At 38.7% G+C, this 18,344-nt stretch overlaps 2 protein-coding genes and 1 long non-coding RNA gene across 3 annotated transcripts; 2 read left to right on the top strand and 1 right to left on the bottom strand.

Annotated features, from left to right (window-relative positions):
* The first annotated feature begins 358 nt into the window (after window positions 1-358).
* LOC112775790 (uncharacterized) lies at window positions 359-1,687 on the top strand. Its single transcript, XM_025819641.1, has one exon. It carries the CDS (start codon window positions 359-361, stop codon window positions 1,685-1,687), a length of 1,329 nt encoding a protein of 442 aa, XP_025675426.1.
* Window positions 1,688-14,244: 12,557 nt separating this feature from the next.
* LOC112770133 (uncharacterized) lies at window positions 14,245-15,511 on the top strand. Its single transcript, XR_011878471.1, has 2 exons — window positions 14,245-15,305; window positions 15,451-15,511. It is a non-coding gene; the product is annotated as an uncharacterized lncRNA (long non-coding RNA).
* Window positions 15,512-17,054: 1,543 nt separating this feature from the next.
* On the bottom strand, window positions 17,055-17,369 carry LOC112775779 (putative lipid-transfer protein DIR1). The gene has a single exon (XM_025819627.1). The coding sequence runs from the start codon at window positions 17,367-17,369 to the stop codon at window positions 17,055-17,057; it is 315 nt and encodes a 104-aa protein (XP_025675412.1).
* Window positions 17,370-18,344: the final 975 nt, after the last annotated feature.

Here is an 18,344-nt window from a genome sequence, read left to right as displayed (position 1 = left end):
TGAATGGACCCTAGCGTGCGAGGAAGCCTTTAATCACTTCAAGGCCATCGTCTCGGCGCCCCCTGTTCTCGATAAACCTAGAAATGGTGAGGCGTTATTCATGTACTTGGCAGTACCTGAGGAAGCTTTGGCAACCGTCCTGGTAAGAGAAGAAGGCAAGATTCAGCAACCGGTCTACTTTGTAAGCAAGGCGTTGCATGGGGAAAAACTGAGGTATAGTAAGCTGGAGAAGCTGGCATATGCGCTCCTGATCTCCTCCCGTAGGTTGCGACAGTACTTCCAAGGAAACCAGATAATTGTCAAGACGGACCAGGCGATCCGCCAGGTACTGTAAAAAACTGACCTGGCGGGCAGGATAATGACCTGGGCAATCGAACTGTCTCAGTATGACTTGCAGTACGAACCCAACCATGCAATCAAGGCCCAAGCAATGGCCGATTTCCTGGTGGAGGTAACAGGAAACCCTCCCGAGACAATTAGCATACGGTGGAGGCTCCATGTGGATGGAGCCTCCAACCAAACATCCGGGGGAGCAGGAATCATCCTAGAAAGCCCGACGGGAGTCGTATATGAGCAATCGGTCAAGTTTGAGTTTCCGGTGTCCAACAATCAAGCAGAATATGAGGCCCTTCTTGGCGACCTAGTTCTGGCAAGAGAGGTCAGGGCCACCAGAGTGGAAGTATGCAGTGACTCTCAGGTTGTCACATCACAGAGTAACGGAACATATCAAGTCAGGGACTCACTACTGCAAAAATATTTGGAGAAGGTCAAGAAGTTGAGTGAGGAGTTTGACGAGGTCACAGTACAGCACGTTCCGAGGGAAAGGAACACTCGAGCTGACCTCCTATCAAAGCTGGCGAGCACAAAGCCAGGAACGGAGAACCAATCTCTGGTTCAAGGTTTAGTGAAGGAGCCAACAGTAACCCTCCATATAACACAGGCAACCGACCATCCCTCCTGGGTGGATCCAATCATTGATTTCTTGGAAAAAGGTAAGCTCCGTGATGAGGACAAGACGGCGAAGGCACTAAGGAGAGAAGCTGCCAAGTACACGACAATACAAGGCCAGCTATTTAAAAAAGGACTGAACCAACCTCTGTTAAAGTGCCTACGTCCCGACCAAACGGACTACGTCTTACGCGAATTCCACGAAGGGTGTTGTGGCCACCACATCGGAGGAAAGGCTTTAGCCCGAAAGCTTGTCAGGGCCGGATACTATTGGCCCTCAATGATGTCAGATTCCAAGGACTTCGTGAAGAAATGCAGAATGTGCCAGGAAAACACAAACTTCCACAAAGCACCGGCAGCTAAACTGAGCTTACTGATGTCCTCCCGACCATTCTCTCAATGGGGTGTGGATCTACTAAGACCCTTTCTAGTTGGGCTAGGGCAGGTCAAATACCTAATTGTCGCCATTGATTGTTACACCAACTGGGTAGAGGCCGAGCCATTGACTAGTATATCCTCGGCAAATGGCCAAAAGTTCATGTGGAGGCAAGTAATAGCTAGATTCGAAATTCCAGAGGTCGTTATATCGGACAACGGGACACAGTTCGCCGATAAAAAGTTTGGGGAGTTTTTCGCCGGTTTAGCGATAAAGCAGAAGTTCTCGTCTGTCAAACACCCCCAAACTAACGGCCAAGTCGAAGCGGCGAACAAGGTCATCCTACAAGTTCTCAAAAAGTGACTTGACCAGAAGAAGGGAGCCTGAGCAGACGAGCTAGCATCGGTCCTCTGGTCCTATCGCACAACACAGCAATCATCTACCAGAGAGACACACTTTCGACTCACTTATGGGATTGATGCAATAATACCCATAGAGATTGGGGAACCGACCCCACGACTACTTTTGGGTGGAGCCGAGGATGCCGTAGAAAAGGACTTAGTGGATGAGACTAGAGATATGACCCACTTGTCAGAGACGGCGTTGAAACAAAGGATGGCTCTGCGTTACAACGCCAAAGTAGTGAAAAGAGACTTTGAGCCAAGTGACCTAGTCTTACGATGCAATGACGTCGGACTCCCGACACCAGGGGAAGGAAAGTTGGCGGCTAATTGGGAAGGTCCATATAGGGTAAAGGAGGTAGTCGGCAACGGTGCCTACAAGCTAGAACGGCTAGACGGCAGGGAAGTTCTCAGAACCTGGAACGCGAGAAACCTAAGAAGTTTCTACTCTTAGAAGCCCGAGCACACAACAAAAGGCGGGCCATGTGCCGGTTTAGTAAGACCCGTTTCATTTCATGTTGCATTACCTCCCATTAGTTGTTTATTTCCCATTAATTGTTTACTTGCAATTCATGATATAGTTATGATCAGGCTATACTAACTGTCTCTATTCTCGTCTTATACTCCAATATTATTCAAATTATTCAAATTGCTTTGCCAAGTAAAGGTGACCAATTACGTAACAGCACGACACCCCAAAGACTGATCACCCCGGGAACCGCCGAAGTCGTAAACGCTACAACAAACGGCTATTGAATAAGGCCAAGTTTCAAGCGCAAACGAAAAAGCCATGACCTGGCTTCATTAATTACCAACGAAACGGTAAGTGAACGCAAGCGAATAGCTAATTACCAATAAACCGGTATGCAAACACAGTAAGCAATTTGTTAACTACCGACAAAACGGTAAACGAGTTCACAAAACTACTAAAGTGTTCAAAGAGCTACACAAATTACAAAAATCCAAACAAGATACAACAAGATTATATCACTTCTTTGGGATATCAAAAATCTTGCCATCCTTGATGGTCTTGAAAATGCTAACGGCTGATGTGTCGAAGTCGAGAGCCAGTAGCTTCACCTGAGCCTTGATAGCCTCCTCGGTCACGAGGATAGCATTCATACCTTGCTTCACGGTCTCTTTATACTTTTTCTTCAAATTAGCTGCCTCAATCTTGGCTGCGGTTGCCGACGAAAGGGCCTCATCACGCTCTTTCTCGAGCTCCTTCACCCGACCTTGAGCGGCATTGAGTTGGCCCTCCAAAGAAAGCTCTTGTTCGGTGAGTCACGTTACGGCAGCATCAGAGGTCTTGAACTTCTCCTCGACGTCAGCTAGCTGCGTCTGAAACAACTTCACCTCAACCTTGTACTTCTCATTAGCATTGACAAATCATGAAGCTTGTTCTCCAACGATCGCGCCCTAACCAAGACGTGCTCCGCCTTCCTCGCTATGGTCGCTGCCCGGAGCAAGGTGCGATACATCCACTTGGCTTGCAAGGCAAGATCCCCACCAAAGAAGTCCTCTGTACCCGGTAGGAGTTGGGAATCGATAAAACTACTTGCATAAAAGTTCTACTCCACTACCATAAGTGCCCGCTCGGGGTTGGAATTCGGTTTTTGTTTTCTCGGGTTATCCACAACTATAACTTCAGGACCTCCACCCTAGCCGGAGGTCGGACCAGTGCTGGTCCCAGCCACCTCTCCTTGGGTAGGCTGGGACTGGAACTGGGCCTCGGCCACGACAGTAGCAGAGTGCAACTCCTCGTTGGTATGGATGGTAGAGACATCATCGCTACCATCAGCAAGAAATGTATTAAAAAAGCATCAAGCCCAACTTGCTCGCCAGCCATCAATAATGAAACAAAACACAGAAGCTAGTTAGTCGTTAAACCGGTTGAATAAACAAGGGTAATAGCAAACACGAGTGCGCCATTAAACGACTACTCACATATATAACTCCTAGCCATTTCCTGGTCTCCCATGAGGAGATGGAGATTAACATGATTCTTCCCAAAAATAGCCAACAAAACATCGACGACCCTCTTGTTCTCGGGAGACAACCCTTTGTACGTCACCTTAGTAAAGGCATTAGCTCTCGCCCCGAAACTCCAGTAAGTTGGGATACGATGTTCCCCCTCCAACGTCAAGGTAAAAAGAAATAAAAATACCTCGACAGAGGCCAGCAGCTCTAAGTATTCACAAACCATCTCGAAACAGCGGATAGAAGCCCAGCTGTTCGGATGCACTTGAGATGGCGCCACGTCACATCGGTTAAGTAGCGCATTTGAAAAGGGGAAAAGGGAAGGCGAACCCCCAGGTTAGTGAACATCGCCTTGTACACCCAGATCCAGTCGGCGATCTGGGGAGTGTGCAGGTTTAGATGGAATACCCGCTTATGGGCAGCGGGAACGAAGACCTTATAGTTGTCTCCCTCGGGTCCTCCTCCACAAAGGTGCTCGGCCTGTCGGAACTAAGTAAGTTCCTCTAAGATCATCTGGTTGGTGGTTTCCTTCACGTCCGAGGTCACCCAAGCATATCGATCGTAGGGTGCTCTCGCAACGGGAACCCTCGCAACAAGATATTAGGCCATACCTACAGAGACAAAATAGAAGACAAGCAGCATAATACAACATGAAACTAGAAGAACAGATAAAGAAAAAGCAAATTACCAGAAAATGATGCGCAAGAATGCAGAAGGAAAAAGCCTTGTTGAGCAAAAGCAAATTGGAGTGCCTGAACCCAGAGAATCAGAGAGAAGTTGCAAGGAAAAGGAAGAATGAGGGGAAAATGGAGTATGTTTGGGGCGTGGATAACGGAAGGCACGAATGCAAAGTGTAACTGCAATAGAGTAGCGCGAAAGGCAAGGGTATAATGGACTTTTCACAAAGGATTTAAATCAATCATCAAGAGCATTAAATGCTCGACGCAAAGATCGAGGAGACGCAGAATGCCCCCTTCGAGGCGACAAGCCTCACTCGCGCGTAGGGGGCACTCCCCTATCGCAGCTGGCGACCAACCGACCAAGCGACGAGGATATCGAAAGTTGCAAAACGCGCCACCCACGGCGCTCCTCACCCTAGCTGATGCGTTGGGGGCACTGTTCTGGTCCGACCCGGTTAGTACATTGTCCGACCCGCCCGAGCGGCTGACTAGACAGGCCTCATACACCCGGATTACAACCCGAACACCTGTTCCCTGGAAGCCAGCTACGCGACAGCTGGGAGAGGAAGCTTTCAGGAAGGAGACCTCTCCTGTGGGACCCGCCCTACTAACAGGGTATATATGGGGAGGGTCCTACTCCTCCCCCACTGTATGCCACTATACCATTACTCTCACCGCCATTTGTACCATTTCTGACTTGAGCGTCGAAGTGTTATTGTAGGTGGCACCCCTCTCGCACCACAGCAGCTCGAGAGGTCATGAAGTCTCCGTCCCCATCCTCTGAACCCAGATCAAGGCCGGTTCTCACCAACTCATCCCAAAAGCTCCACCGACCCGTCCAAAACTCGAAAAACCGAACAACTTATATAAATTTGTATAAAAAATAATTTATATATAGAGAATAATTAATAAAAATAAGTGTTGCCTATTCATTTAAATTATGTTACTTGAGTAAAGGGAGATGCATAGACAGTCTTTGGTGTGGTAGCATCTTTAAAAGCGCAATCTATTCTTATTTAAAGTATAATCTATAATCAGGATGGAGGCATGTAGATTTTCGTGGGAACAAATGCCCTCACTAGCATTTTTAATATTTACAAAAAAAAGTATATATTTGTATATATACATGTTCTCTGCTAAAATTATGTTTATGCTCATATTAAAAAAAATCGACTTAATTATTTTATTAATTTTTATAATTTTATTAAATTTATAATTAAAATTTTTATATTTTTTTCAATAAAATTCTTATGTTACTTTAATTTTATAATTGAATTATTTTTATATCAAAAACATTAAAATTAACAAAAATATTTTTTTAAAAGATATATGATCAAAGATTTAATTTAATTTTTAATTGTGAATACCTTCAATTTATAAAAAAATATTCAAGTAAATCTAGACTTCTTTATATTAGAAAGGATCTAATTATAAAATTAAAAGTAGTGTAAAAATTCAATTTAAAAGAGCAAAAAAAATTAGAGATCTAATTATAAATTTAGTAAAATTATAAAAATTAATAGAATAATTAAACCTAAAAATTATTTTATTCAATTTTGTGTAAAAAAATATTTATAAATGAGTTCAATTATGTTATATTTTAAAGATATATTTTAAAAGTATAATAATAAAATTTTTTAAATTTTTTATGAATTTAATGCATTAAAAATATAAACAGTTTATCTTTTTAATTATTTTTAATAAATTATTTTTTATGATATTTTTAAAATGTATTTTTAAGATACATGTAAATAAAATTCTATATATTAAATCAACTTAATAAAAAATAGAATATCGTAATACTATGTCATTAATAATTTATTTAATTGAAGTTTATATTTTTTATTTTTTATTTAACTTTAATCTTTACTAGTAAATTACAAATATATTTTGACAATTAATTCTCAAATATAAATTGAATAAAAATATTAAAAAGTTAACTGAAATAATAAAATATTTTATACTTTTATTTATCTATCTAACTCCTTTGTTATTATTATTATTATTTAAAATTAAATTTAGTCTTTCTTTTATTAAATAATCTATAAAATATCTAACCGAAATATGAGAGATTTGGCGTTTTTTTTAAATATTATTTATTACATATAATTCATAAAAATGTATTTTGCTATTTTAAAGATTATTTAAATAAAAATTCTATTAATTAAAAGATAATCAATTTATTATTTTAATTTATTTTATATTTTTTATTATTATATATTAAATATGGATAATAAAAAATTACTAAATATTTTATATTTTTATGTTATTTAATTATATATATTTTAATATATTTATATAAATTTTTTTGTTATTTTTATACGTTATATATTTATTCTCACGATTTAAAATTTTTTAATCTGTGACGGTTTATAATACGTCTTTGTATATAAAAGCCATGTCTTTAAAAATAAACATGATTTTATACACAATTTTAAATAATACGTCTCTATAGTAAAATAAGTGTAGTCTTGATAAAAATATAATTTTTTAAGAATAGTTACACGGATGACGACATACGGAAAAATAAAAATTTATGATTATTCATATGTGGTCAAAATTTCAATTTCAATCATAAATGAAAATTCATACTTGATTTTTTATGTAACAAGCGTCATTATTGAGAGTTGAGGGTCTAACACTCAAACATCTCAGTTCAAGGCACCTGGTGTAATCGATATAGCTCCGACATGTGTTTTTGAAAAACTATAAAGAAATTTAGTACATTACACATGTCATTCTATGGAAACGTAAGAAATGTTATACAATACACAATGCAACTGATTTTATGCTGGGATTTTTTTTAAATAAATAATTTAATTATTTTATTTATGGATATAGATAATTTAGAACATATTTATCAATTTATATTATTTTATATATCTCGTTTACAGTATAAATAAATTTATACATATTTTATTACACTATACACAAAATAAATAAAATTCGTGCTTATATAAAAAAAGGGTCAATTTATAGTACAGATATAAATTGATACAGATTTACAGATTTTTTGTGTAACTGAGTGTGAGACTGACACGTTGTTCTGCTGGTGCAAGACTTATCTCTCGGCTGAGGAGAGCTGTGGTTGAGCCGTTAGCGAAGATTTTTTGGTGGGAGTGGCGTTGGTGGACTTGTCTAGGTGGGCTTTGCCAAAAAAAAAACAATTCGAGTATCCAAAGAAGTTGGGTTTTATTTTTTTCTTTCTGAAAATGGAAGAAAAAAAAAAGAGATATGCATACCCAGATGCATCCATGGAGGGTGTAGCACTAAGGAAGATGGTGTGCCCAAACACGAAGACCTAAGTGTTGGCGCACCGGAGGTCGAGGTCTTCCAACCAACTCTAGTCAAGGTTGCTTGTTCGTGGCGTATTCGGCGGAGACTGCTGGTGGCCGTTAGACACTGCCGCTGTGGGCATAGTCGCAAGCTGATGCTGTGCTACGTTGGCAATCGTCCCAAGTATGGAATGGGGTGTTTTTGCTCTGTTGGCTTATACTGTATTCAGAACAGTGTGTTGCTTTAGAGATTTGGACCATCGGGTGCAGTGAGTTCAATTGAATCGAGAAATTTGTTGAAAACTTGCCTTGCAATTTTTTTTATGGTTTATCCAGTTTTGGTGAACATTATATTGCCTTTGTACTTTTTCGCTGTTGAATTTCTATCACTAGAATAGCAACTTGTCTCGGGTAACGTTAATACGAAGTGTTCTCCCAACGGCACAGCGTGATGAGTATGTTGAAAATGGGAGTCCAGAAAAATTGAAGGTACCCTTTATGATTTTGGCAAGATAGTTAAAATGAAAATAAAATTACGGAAGATAGAAGTTAGTTGTCATAGGAAAGAGTGCTAATATAACATATTTGTACATGTTTGTGGATTTTTATTGTGAGATCGTAGATGCTGTAAGTAATAATCCGGTAGTCTTTAGCAAGTATAAGTAGAAACATGAAAGTTTCAGTCTATTACTATGTCTGTTTTGTGTCACAAGAAAGATACAAATAGAAAATCATGTTACCAGTTAGTGAGAATTGGCTAAAAATGCTAGGCATGTTGTTGACGTGTTCTTTTAGTTGAGTTGTATTCTTGTATGCGGGTATTTAGCACTTGGAAGATTTGTGGTTCAAGTATGTGAAGATTTGTCCCATAAGATGGAGGAGAACACATTAATGACGTTAGTTATGTCTTGCATTGTACCGTTGTTGTATTAGTCGCCTAAGGAGCTTGTTTTCAATATTTCAAGTTGACAATAATAACTAAAAATAGATTATGCAACAGGAGATGCTCGATTCATTAGATTGACCGGCAGGTTGTAACAATAATTATGTAATCTCTTTTTGGAAGAAAACATTTCCTATACTAAAACTGTGATAGCACACGGGCACCCAAACATTTTTTGGTTTTTGTTCTTTTTATAATGTCAATTAATCGAATGCTAAAACACAAATAACCTTATTCGTTGTAGATAAAGACTATCCCAAGGTCAGGTACGACTACATGTAAGTTTGTTGTTCTTCATGAGTCCACCAGTTATTTAATGTGCGTTAAATATGCAGTAGTATTTAACGACGGATAGTTGATGTGTGTTTAATTATTTGAATATTAACTGGTTGGTAAGGTATATTCGATTCGAGATTATTATAGCATGTCTCCCCTCTAAGAATAGTCATTGCATTGGGTCGAGATGCGAAAAATGTAGCATGACGCACATCTGTTGCTGTTATAGTTTTGTTCAGCTATTTACATATGCCAAAAATGTTAGAAAACCCTTTAATTCGTTGCTTAGCCTGCTAATGATAAGTTATTTGCTAAATATACATGTTCCAGGTGATTGACTTCCTTTGTCGTTGAAGATGGATTCAAACTTCCAGTTCACGGGGGTAGAGGATGATTCGGTTTGTCTTAGTGACGAAGAGTATTTTCATGAGGTATTGTTCGAGTGGAGATGACGAGTACGACACGTGTAGGAATGCGTCCGAGACAACTGATATGGGTGACGATACCCACGAGAACTGCGTCTGCCCAGACCCGAAGACTTCTCAGGGTGATGCTCCCGGGTTTAGGTGCACAGAAGATTTCATTGACAAAATATTTAGTACGGAGGAAGAGGCTTATGCGGCATACAAGCAATTTGCCTGGCTACGGGGGTTCGGTATACGTAAGGGTGACGTGGCTCGAATAAACGGTGTCTTGGTAAGATGAGACTTTTTTTTGTCATTGTCAAGGCACAAGGAATGAGAAACACTACGATCATTCAGCGCGAGTACGGGAGGAGAAGTTGGAGAGTCAGACGGGCTGTTCGTCAAAGTTGAAAATTTACTTTGACATGCAAGACCAGGTTTGGAAAGTCTATATGATAGACGACGATCATAACCACCCTATGGCTCCAACCATGTTTAGTCATCTTCCTAGTCATCGGAATCTGAGTGAGTCTGATAAGGCCCAAGTTGATAGTCTAAAAAAGTTCGGGATTGTCACATTGAAGATTATGGATTACATGGCCGGGCAGTCAGAGGGCTATAGGTTGCTTCAGTTTACGAAGAGGGATCTGTACAATATCAAAATCTACACAATGTTGTTCAACATTAAATTTCACTTAGCTGTTTCAATCCAAATATACAGAAGAATTCCAAGTACTTAAATGAAGGAGAAAATTTCAGTTATCAGATGACACTGACGCAAGGACCGGCAACAAACTCACGGCATAAATTAAAACTTTCATACACGGCGGCATACATGAGTTGTACAGCGATGAACACAAATAACAACGTCACGAATAAAACAACCAAACCATAACCCTAACATACACCCGACATATACAAAAATTAGGATGGTACCTACTTAGTAGCCATCTCCATCTCACACATCATATAGTCCACTGTGTTATTATTTTTTACCGTACTTTGCCATATGTAGGTTCAACAGCATTATCACCAGAAAGTGCGCGACAAATATTGCAACACAGATAGAAACGAACAACGTGAACATTATCCTTCAAAGAACGTTTCAAACTCAAAACTCGCATTCTGACAAGTAAAAATAACAATAAACATAGTCATTAGTGAATGAAATCTCACACAGATAGAAACTCAACAGAGCAGAAACCATGATACCCATACCTCTATGGTCATCGTAGATTTGCACGTGTCGCTTAACCAAATCGACCACCACTTGCTCAATCAGAAAGATCTCTATTCTGAAACGTACATGTTCTGCCGTGTATTGAACCTCCTGAGTCCGCATCCAAGAACCCCTGTAAACCACATAAAATTAGAAAACCATAGACCTTGAGTTATACAAAAAATCAAAATAAAACGGAAGGCTATCGTGAATTTAACAACATCTGACTACTGCGGGACCTTGTCTAGTACTCACTAAGATTTTCCTTAGGGGCTTCTAGATAGGCAACGTATTCAGCTTTACCTGAACAATTGTCACCAACAATAATAGTCACGATTTCATCCACCTTATCCAAACCCGATATCCGATTTAATCAATCAATACATAAATACCCAAACTCACCGTGTTTCAAACCAATCATGAACAAACTCACACATTGGAATCAGATAAGATAAGGATGACGACTTACGACGAACACTGGAAGGTATGCCATGAAAAGAGGGGTCCACGACTCTGATTCTGCTTGTGTTGAATTAGGGTTAGGGTTTTCTTTGTTTCTTACCTGAGGTTGCAACCTTTCTGGACTCCACTAGTTTATTTTCCCAACTATTGGGCTCTGCCCAAACAACGAAACCGGATTGGAAACCCCAGCCCGCCGAACCCAATCCCTTACCTTAGTCAAAATGACGCACAAAGGTGGTTGTTTCCATGGCTGCCGCCAACTAACCATCGCAGCTCCTCCCTCTAATTCATCTTCCGATGTCGACACATGCCTTTATAACGTTCATCTGGCCCGCAAACTTGTGTACAGGACGACGACAATGTCTTCGCAGTGTCCACTAATGATTCTTTGATTTTGGAGGGCGTTCCTCTACCACTCGCCCAACGCACTTGCTTCAACCATGGTTTCAATTCCAACCACCGAATTCACCATACCTTGCCGATCTACCCCGCTCCCTCGGCGCTGCTGGTCGCTATGACCGGCCCTCTTCTGTGAGGCTAATTTCCTCTCATGTAATTCTCTTTGTAGGACACTCATGGCCCAAAAGTAAAAACTAAAACAACGGCCCAGCCCACTAACAGAATACACTATCGAATCTGTAACATCGGCTCCAGCTTCCACTAGCCAGCTCCCTCACCCACCTAGGCAGACAATGTTACAGGGCTCTGCCAAGCCTATCCCCTACAACCATCATCCTTGCCACTTGTCAACACCTCCTTGCAACTGTATGGAAAAATCTGTACCTTATATCTGGCCATAAAAAAATTGTTTACAGTGTGATTCATGCTGCTTTCACACCCTCTTTAACTTCTTTTCTCTCTCGTTTGAATATTTTTCTTGATATTCTTGAAATGTTCGGACATTATAGTGACATAGATGCATGAAATGGTAACATCAATTGCCTAAACAAGACGTGACACATCGTGGGAGCGATTGACTTTTAGATTAGTGTTGTTATTTTTCTCTTTTAAATAAATAAGCACATAGTTATAGTTAGGATACTTTTATAAAATTAATATCGTTATATATATGACTAGAATAGCTTATATTTTGGTAATATAAAATAAGTTAAGTGCCAGATTAGCTTTTGTTAGATGGTAAAATATGTTATTAAATTGCTCAATTGAATATTAGTTGTAATATTAAATAAAATTTTTAAATGTGTGATTTAGAAAATTAATTTTTTAAAGAAAAATTATTAATTAATTTAATTTAGTTTGAAGAATAATAAGTAAAGGAATGTGAAATAATAATTTATTACCTTTTTTATTTTTAATTTTTAATTTTGATTTTAAATATGGTATATAACTTATTTTACTGAATATTAATTGCAATATTGTTGAAATAATTATTTATTATAATTTTTATCTTTTTTTTGAAATTTAAATTTTTACTTTTGATTTCGAATATGTCATATATCAAATAGATTTTTTTTAATTTATTGAAATATTTTATATTTTAATAGAGGCCTGGCTTACTACTCTTTAGGTGAGTTAGCCACACTTTCGCACCACCAGACGCCATTCTCCCTTACTTGAGGGAGGTTGGGTTTAATGACACGGTACAACTCAGAGACTTTATATTTGACAACCCCCTGATTACTGCATTCGTGGAGCGTTGGCGTCTAGAGACCCACACTTTCCACTTGCCTTAGGGTGAGTGCATCATCACCCTGCAGGATACTGCATACCACATTGGGTTACCTACGCATGGAGAGCTAGTAGATGGGTGCTTGCGTGACTTCCAGACATGGTACTAGCACCTAATTACCTGGAAGTGGGTAGAGGAGCTCCTCGGTGCTAAGCGTCCTCAAATTCAGCAACAGGGACACAAAGGAAGGAGTCATTTCTGATCAAGCTAATATGGCTTAGGGACAGAGTACGGCATATGCCAGCTACTGCAGATCAGCCACCCTTCAACAGTACACGAGGTGTTACATCTTGTTGTTGATTGGGGGTTAGATGATGAAAGACAAGTCAAACAACCAGGTCCATATCAGGTGGCTACCATTATTAGAGGACCTCGAGAGGTGCTGCGGTCTGTTTTGGTGATCCACTGTGGTCGCATGGATACCACTCGTTATGATCTGCACCACATCGATCTACCACTAACATTGTTGGATGCATGTTGCTACTAGTCTCGTGGATATACCATAGATTTCCAGAATAGTGTCCACCTGATAGATAGATTCTTATGTTTCCACTGGTCATGAGTTATACATTTTGATATACAGTTTTTGTCTATATCTTGTTTATAGTGCAAACGAATTAACTTTTCTAATATCTCGTTTACAATGTAAATGAGTTGAGTTTAACCGTATCTCGTTTACAGTTTACACTGTAAACGAGATACGTGAAGATCGCTTTCTTCCATATATCACATGTACAAACGTGATATGTGTATGTCAAACTGTATCTTATCTCATTTATAGTGTAAACGATATACACTTAAACTTAACTCGTTTATATGATAAATGAAATATATAAAGTAATGCAAAATGGTAATTAAACTACAAATTATCTATATCTATAAATAAAATAATTAAGTTATTTATTAAAAAAATCCTTTATGTTATCCATATTGTCAGCCCGTTTATTTCTGTTCCTCGATTAGTTCATTGGGTTTCTTCGACTAAAATCAAACTGACGAAAACACGAATCTATCTTCGGCTTATTCTTCTGATCACTAAAAGATGGACGGGGGCTTCTCTTATCTCAAAATTCCTTTCAATAGGTAAGGATCAACAAGATGGGTTGGGTAAGTAAAATAAGAAAGGATTAAGAATTAATTTTTGTCTTTGACTAATATTCTTCTTTTTCTTTAAGTCTTTTTTTTTCTATTATTAATTTTTGCTCATCTGCTGTGGTATTGGGTTATTATTGGTTAAACAAAAGTTGTTAACTAACAGAATCACTTTTAAAATTAAGAGTAATTATCCAAATCAATTTCTAAAAATTTTAAATCAAATATTTTAATTCAAAAAAAATAATACTCACATCAATGCCTAATATTTTTCTCCGCCAAATATAATAGTCTTCAATCGATTTTTCAGTATAATTCACTAACAAAAAATGTTGAGTTGACACGTAAACTCACACACATGACAATTAAATGTCCTCGTGTGCGAAAAGGACAAAACATACATTCCCTGACATAAAATTTTAAAACTACGTCTGTAACCCCAACAAAAAACATATCCTTTAGTTTCGGCCCCGATCTTTCCTCCGATAGATGCTTAACTCCCCTTCCATCCTTTGTCCTTCCCCCCTTTCCTGCTTAACGAAAAACATGTCTAGGGGTATACCTATTCTGAGGACTTTTAGGATATCTTTGAGGTACCCGTTTGGTTCAGATTGGTCTCCTCAAGAAAGTGGTGACAGAGGATGGGGAAGTAGGCAAGAAGATTTGGATTGAACAGAAGGATATGTGAGTTTGTTTAGGATTGAATCTCTTTTTTGTATAGTATGTTACTGTTATTGATAAGTGATGCCATTTTTTGTAGTATGATAAGTTATTTTCTTTATTAAAACAACGCAATTTTGAATTTTTAGGTCAGGGATTACTGTTTTGTCCTTTTCGTCAATGTTCTGAAAATTAGACTGGACCGACCAGTTCGACCAGATTAACCGAAAATCGGTCATCTGACCGGTTCGGTTGACGTCTAAAATCGTACTGCAAAAAACTAGTCAAAAAACTGGTTGAATTAGTTAACCAGTGAACCGGCTGAACCGGCCAAGTTTTTAAAATGTTCGGATCTCTAATCAACATTAAAACAGCGCCGTTTAGGTCCCAACCCAAAAAAAAACAATACTCAGCCCAAAATGAGAACACCCATCCCATCTTCAATCTTCCACAAACGCACAAAGCCTCAAATTGACCAACCCTGACCCTATCAGAGCAAAATCATCAAAGCTTTTCAGGCACCATCAGTCCCTACCACTCTCGGCGGTGACAACTAATGATTGCCATCCTTGCTTCTCGAAGGTATTCTTTCCTCCTCGAGTCGTCAAGCCCAAGGGTGCCGTCAAGCCCGGACCTATTCTCCTCCTCGTTGCCAGGAGTTCGTCAAGCCCAGATCTGTCATCGTCGTTGTCAAGCCCGAGGGTAACGTCGTTGCTGCCAAACATTTCTGTTGCTCAACGTCGCGAACGTCTACTCATCCCCGTTCTTCTCCCCATCGCAAATGTGCCTGTTCTCCTCACCGTCCTTCCAGTGCCTCCAGAAGCTTCCTTCCTTTAACAACAAGTTCACCTACAACTGCGACAACCATACCTTCAAGTTCCTCGTCAATCATGGCTTCAGTCGGTTCCTTTCTTTTTCTCTCTAGATCTGTTTTTCTCTTATTCAATTTTGTGTATATATGTATGCATTTTTGCTTAGATGATTTTTAGGGAGAAATTCTCATTGTGTTTGAGTGATTTGAAATGTTGCATTGTCATTTTTCAGCTTACTGTGTTGTTGCGAATGAATTGTTGGAAGGCAGGTTCCTATTGCGTTTCTGGAGTGAGTGAAGGATGATTTTATTTCAAATATTGCGTTTCTGTTTTGTCCCTTTATTGCTCATTGAAGGTATGCTATATTGCAAGTTGTAACTGCAATTGAAGCATGAAGTTGGGTTTTAGACTTTTCTTCTTTGAGGTTGTACCAATTTTTTAGGAGAACTATTTGGAAGGGTTGAATGTTAAAATAAAAGTTGGTCAATTATTGGTAAATCTCTTTTTTTTTTTAGGATTTTCAGGGGACAGGGGATGGTTTGTTTTGCACATCTTGAAAAAATATTGCTGCTGAAATTGGTTCATAGCTATTTTTAGTTAGTAATTTGACATTAATTGAGCGAATTTGGTCTAATTAAGTAATTATTGACATTATTGGTGATTGTTGATTGAATGTGGATAACTGGATATAGTATTTTATGCCATCATTTTTTTTCTAAATTTTTATGTTTGAATTTGAATGTAGAATTTTAATGATGAGATGAGATATAATTTAGTTAGTGGGTGAGTTATGAAAATTTAAATCTTATTATTATATGAATGATTGAATTTAAATTTTAAAAGATTTATATTATATTTTTAATAATTTTATTTTATATTTAATGAAATCAGTTCGACTATGGTTAGATCATTGAACCATTGAAACAGTTACTCGACCGATTTGATAATCAGTTCGGTTCTCGCAACCTTACTTTTCGTACACAGAGACATTCAACTATCATATGTGCAACTTTATATGCTAACTCAGTATTTGTTAGTGAGTCACGCTAGATAACATGTTTGACAGAGAAAAATATTAAAAAATTAATTTGGATATTAATTATTTTTAGACCTAAATATCTATTTTTAAAATTCTTAAGAACTGAATTGAGTAATTATTCTAAAATTAATGATTTATTAATCCGTGTATTGAATTGAAGTGACTTATATATTTGTGGACTAAGAGATAATTTATTTATGAGGAGTGTTAGAGGTTAATAAATTTTGTAATTTGTAGCCATCAATTAGTTATTATTAGTATTTTTAATAGTGTGAGATTATATCTAATAATATAAAAAAAAAATTTACTGATTAAATACTGGCCAAATTTTAATAAAATTACTGATCCATAAATTATCTCTTTATTTATTTCACACTAATTCATTTTAACTATTTGGCTTTATCAGCAAACAGAATTACACAAGTTACTAAAAGTAATCTGGTAGCGACACGTTTGTATAATATATATGTAGACACTGAATTTAAGCGAACCTAATATTCTTAGATATACTAAACAACTCGATTGAAATAGAGGGAAAACACATATAATATACAAAAAAAAAATGAAGGAAATAAAAGTCAAGTCTCATGAAATAAAATTATCTTCAATGAAAGGGTGCCCTTTAAGGACTTCAATTCCTAACCCATCAATCATACAGACAAATTCAGTTCTTGAGCATCCAAGTACATTATGGCATAGATAAATAGTAGATAGTAGATGCAGTACAATTGATGCCTTAATTGCGTCTACATAAGGACATATATGGAAAAAAAGTACACACATTATATCATAGAAGCTTAGCAACCAACAGGAGTTTGGAGATTGCACTTGGCGGGAAGTGAAATAGCAAGATCTGGATCAATTCCAAGAAAGGGCAGCTCTACTGAGTTCTTGTAAGAGCAAAGGCATTGCAAATCTGCATTACTAACAGCGTTGCAGCATTCTGTTGTTGGATCAGTTGGGTTTGGCTGAGTCACCGATGGCTTGCAAGCCATCAACCCATCCTCACTCATATTACATACACTAATACCACTTGCACCTTTCGTCATATTAGCGCTCATCAATACTGCCGCCACCACCATTAATCGCAGTGCGACCCAACTGCCATCCATTTTTGCTCAATGAAATGAAATGCCGATGGTGATGGTGATGGACAGTAAATATTGATGAAAAAGCGTGAAAGTGAAAACTGTGGGTATTGTTATTTAAAGAAGAGAGGATCGGAACTTCGTAGCCTCACGTTTATGGACCCGTGAATAAATGGTTTGGCGGGACCTTAAGGTCACGGGGTGGTCGGATTCTTGTTTCTGTATGTTGTCACTTCTTCGCAATGTTCTGAAAACCGGTTCGAACCGGCCGGTCGAACCGGTCAAACTGTGAACCAGACACTGAAGCGGTTCGAGTAACAAAAAAATCGCAGAATTTGAAAACCGGCGTTGAACCGACGAACCGGCCGGTTACCAGTCGGTCGAATCGAACTGGGATCCGGCCGGTTTTTTAATCTCGCAGCAAAACGCCGCCGTTTTGTGTTTTGGGAACCCTAATTCCCTTTTCCCCTTCGCAGTTCGCACTTCGTCCAGCTGCTCATCACTCCACTCCAGCGTCCCACAGAAGACAGAGCAACACCCACGAGGCCACGACCCACCACGCCTAAAGCCCTCAACGCACTCACCTCCGTCGCGCCTTCAGCACCGTCACGTCGTCAGCAGCGTCGCGCCGTTAGCTCCATGGCGCCGTTGGGTCCGTCGCGCCGTCAGATACCTCGCGCAGTCAGCACCGTCCCGCCGTCGAGCTCAGCTCCGTCGCGCCCTCAGCCACTTCACATGTCACCTCCGTCGAGCTCTGCCTCTGAGAGAAAGCAATAGAGAAGCGTTGAAGCATTGAAGAAATAAAAGCCTGAAGTCCTTCGAGCTCTGAAAGAAAGCAATAGATTTCCTCATTTTCAGGTAATTTGTAATTTAGTTATGAACATGATTTTGTGATGAAATCTGATACTGATTCTGATGAACTGAACTCTGATAAATAGAACTCTGAGTCTCTGAAACTGTTATGAACTGATATAGTGATATGTGAATTCTGTGAACTCT

The sequence above is a fragment of the Arachis hypogaea genome, chromosome 3 (genome assembly GCF_003086295.3).
Source record: "Arachis hypogaea cultivar Tifrunner chromosome 3, arahy.Tifrunner.gnm2.J5K5, whole genome shotgun sequence".
Lineage (NCBI taxonomy): Eukaryota > Viridiplantae > Streptophyta > Magnoliopsida > Fabales > Fabaceae > Arachis > Arachis hypogaea.
The sequence above is the reverse complement of the archived record's forward strand: the minus strand, read 5'-3'. Positions and strand labels throughout refer to the sequence as shown.

What these genes read in the sequence shown, in the direction of transcription:
- LOC112775790 (XM_025819641.1), top strand. Translation starts at nt 359, where the DNA reads ATGACCTGGGCAATCGAACTGTCTCAGTATGACTTGCAGTACGAACCC.
- LOC112775779 (XM_025819627.1), bottom strand. Translation starts at nt 17,369, where the DNA reads ATGGATGGCAGTTGGGTCGCACTGCGATTAATGGTGGTGGCGGCAGTA.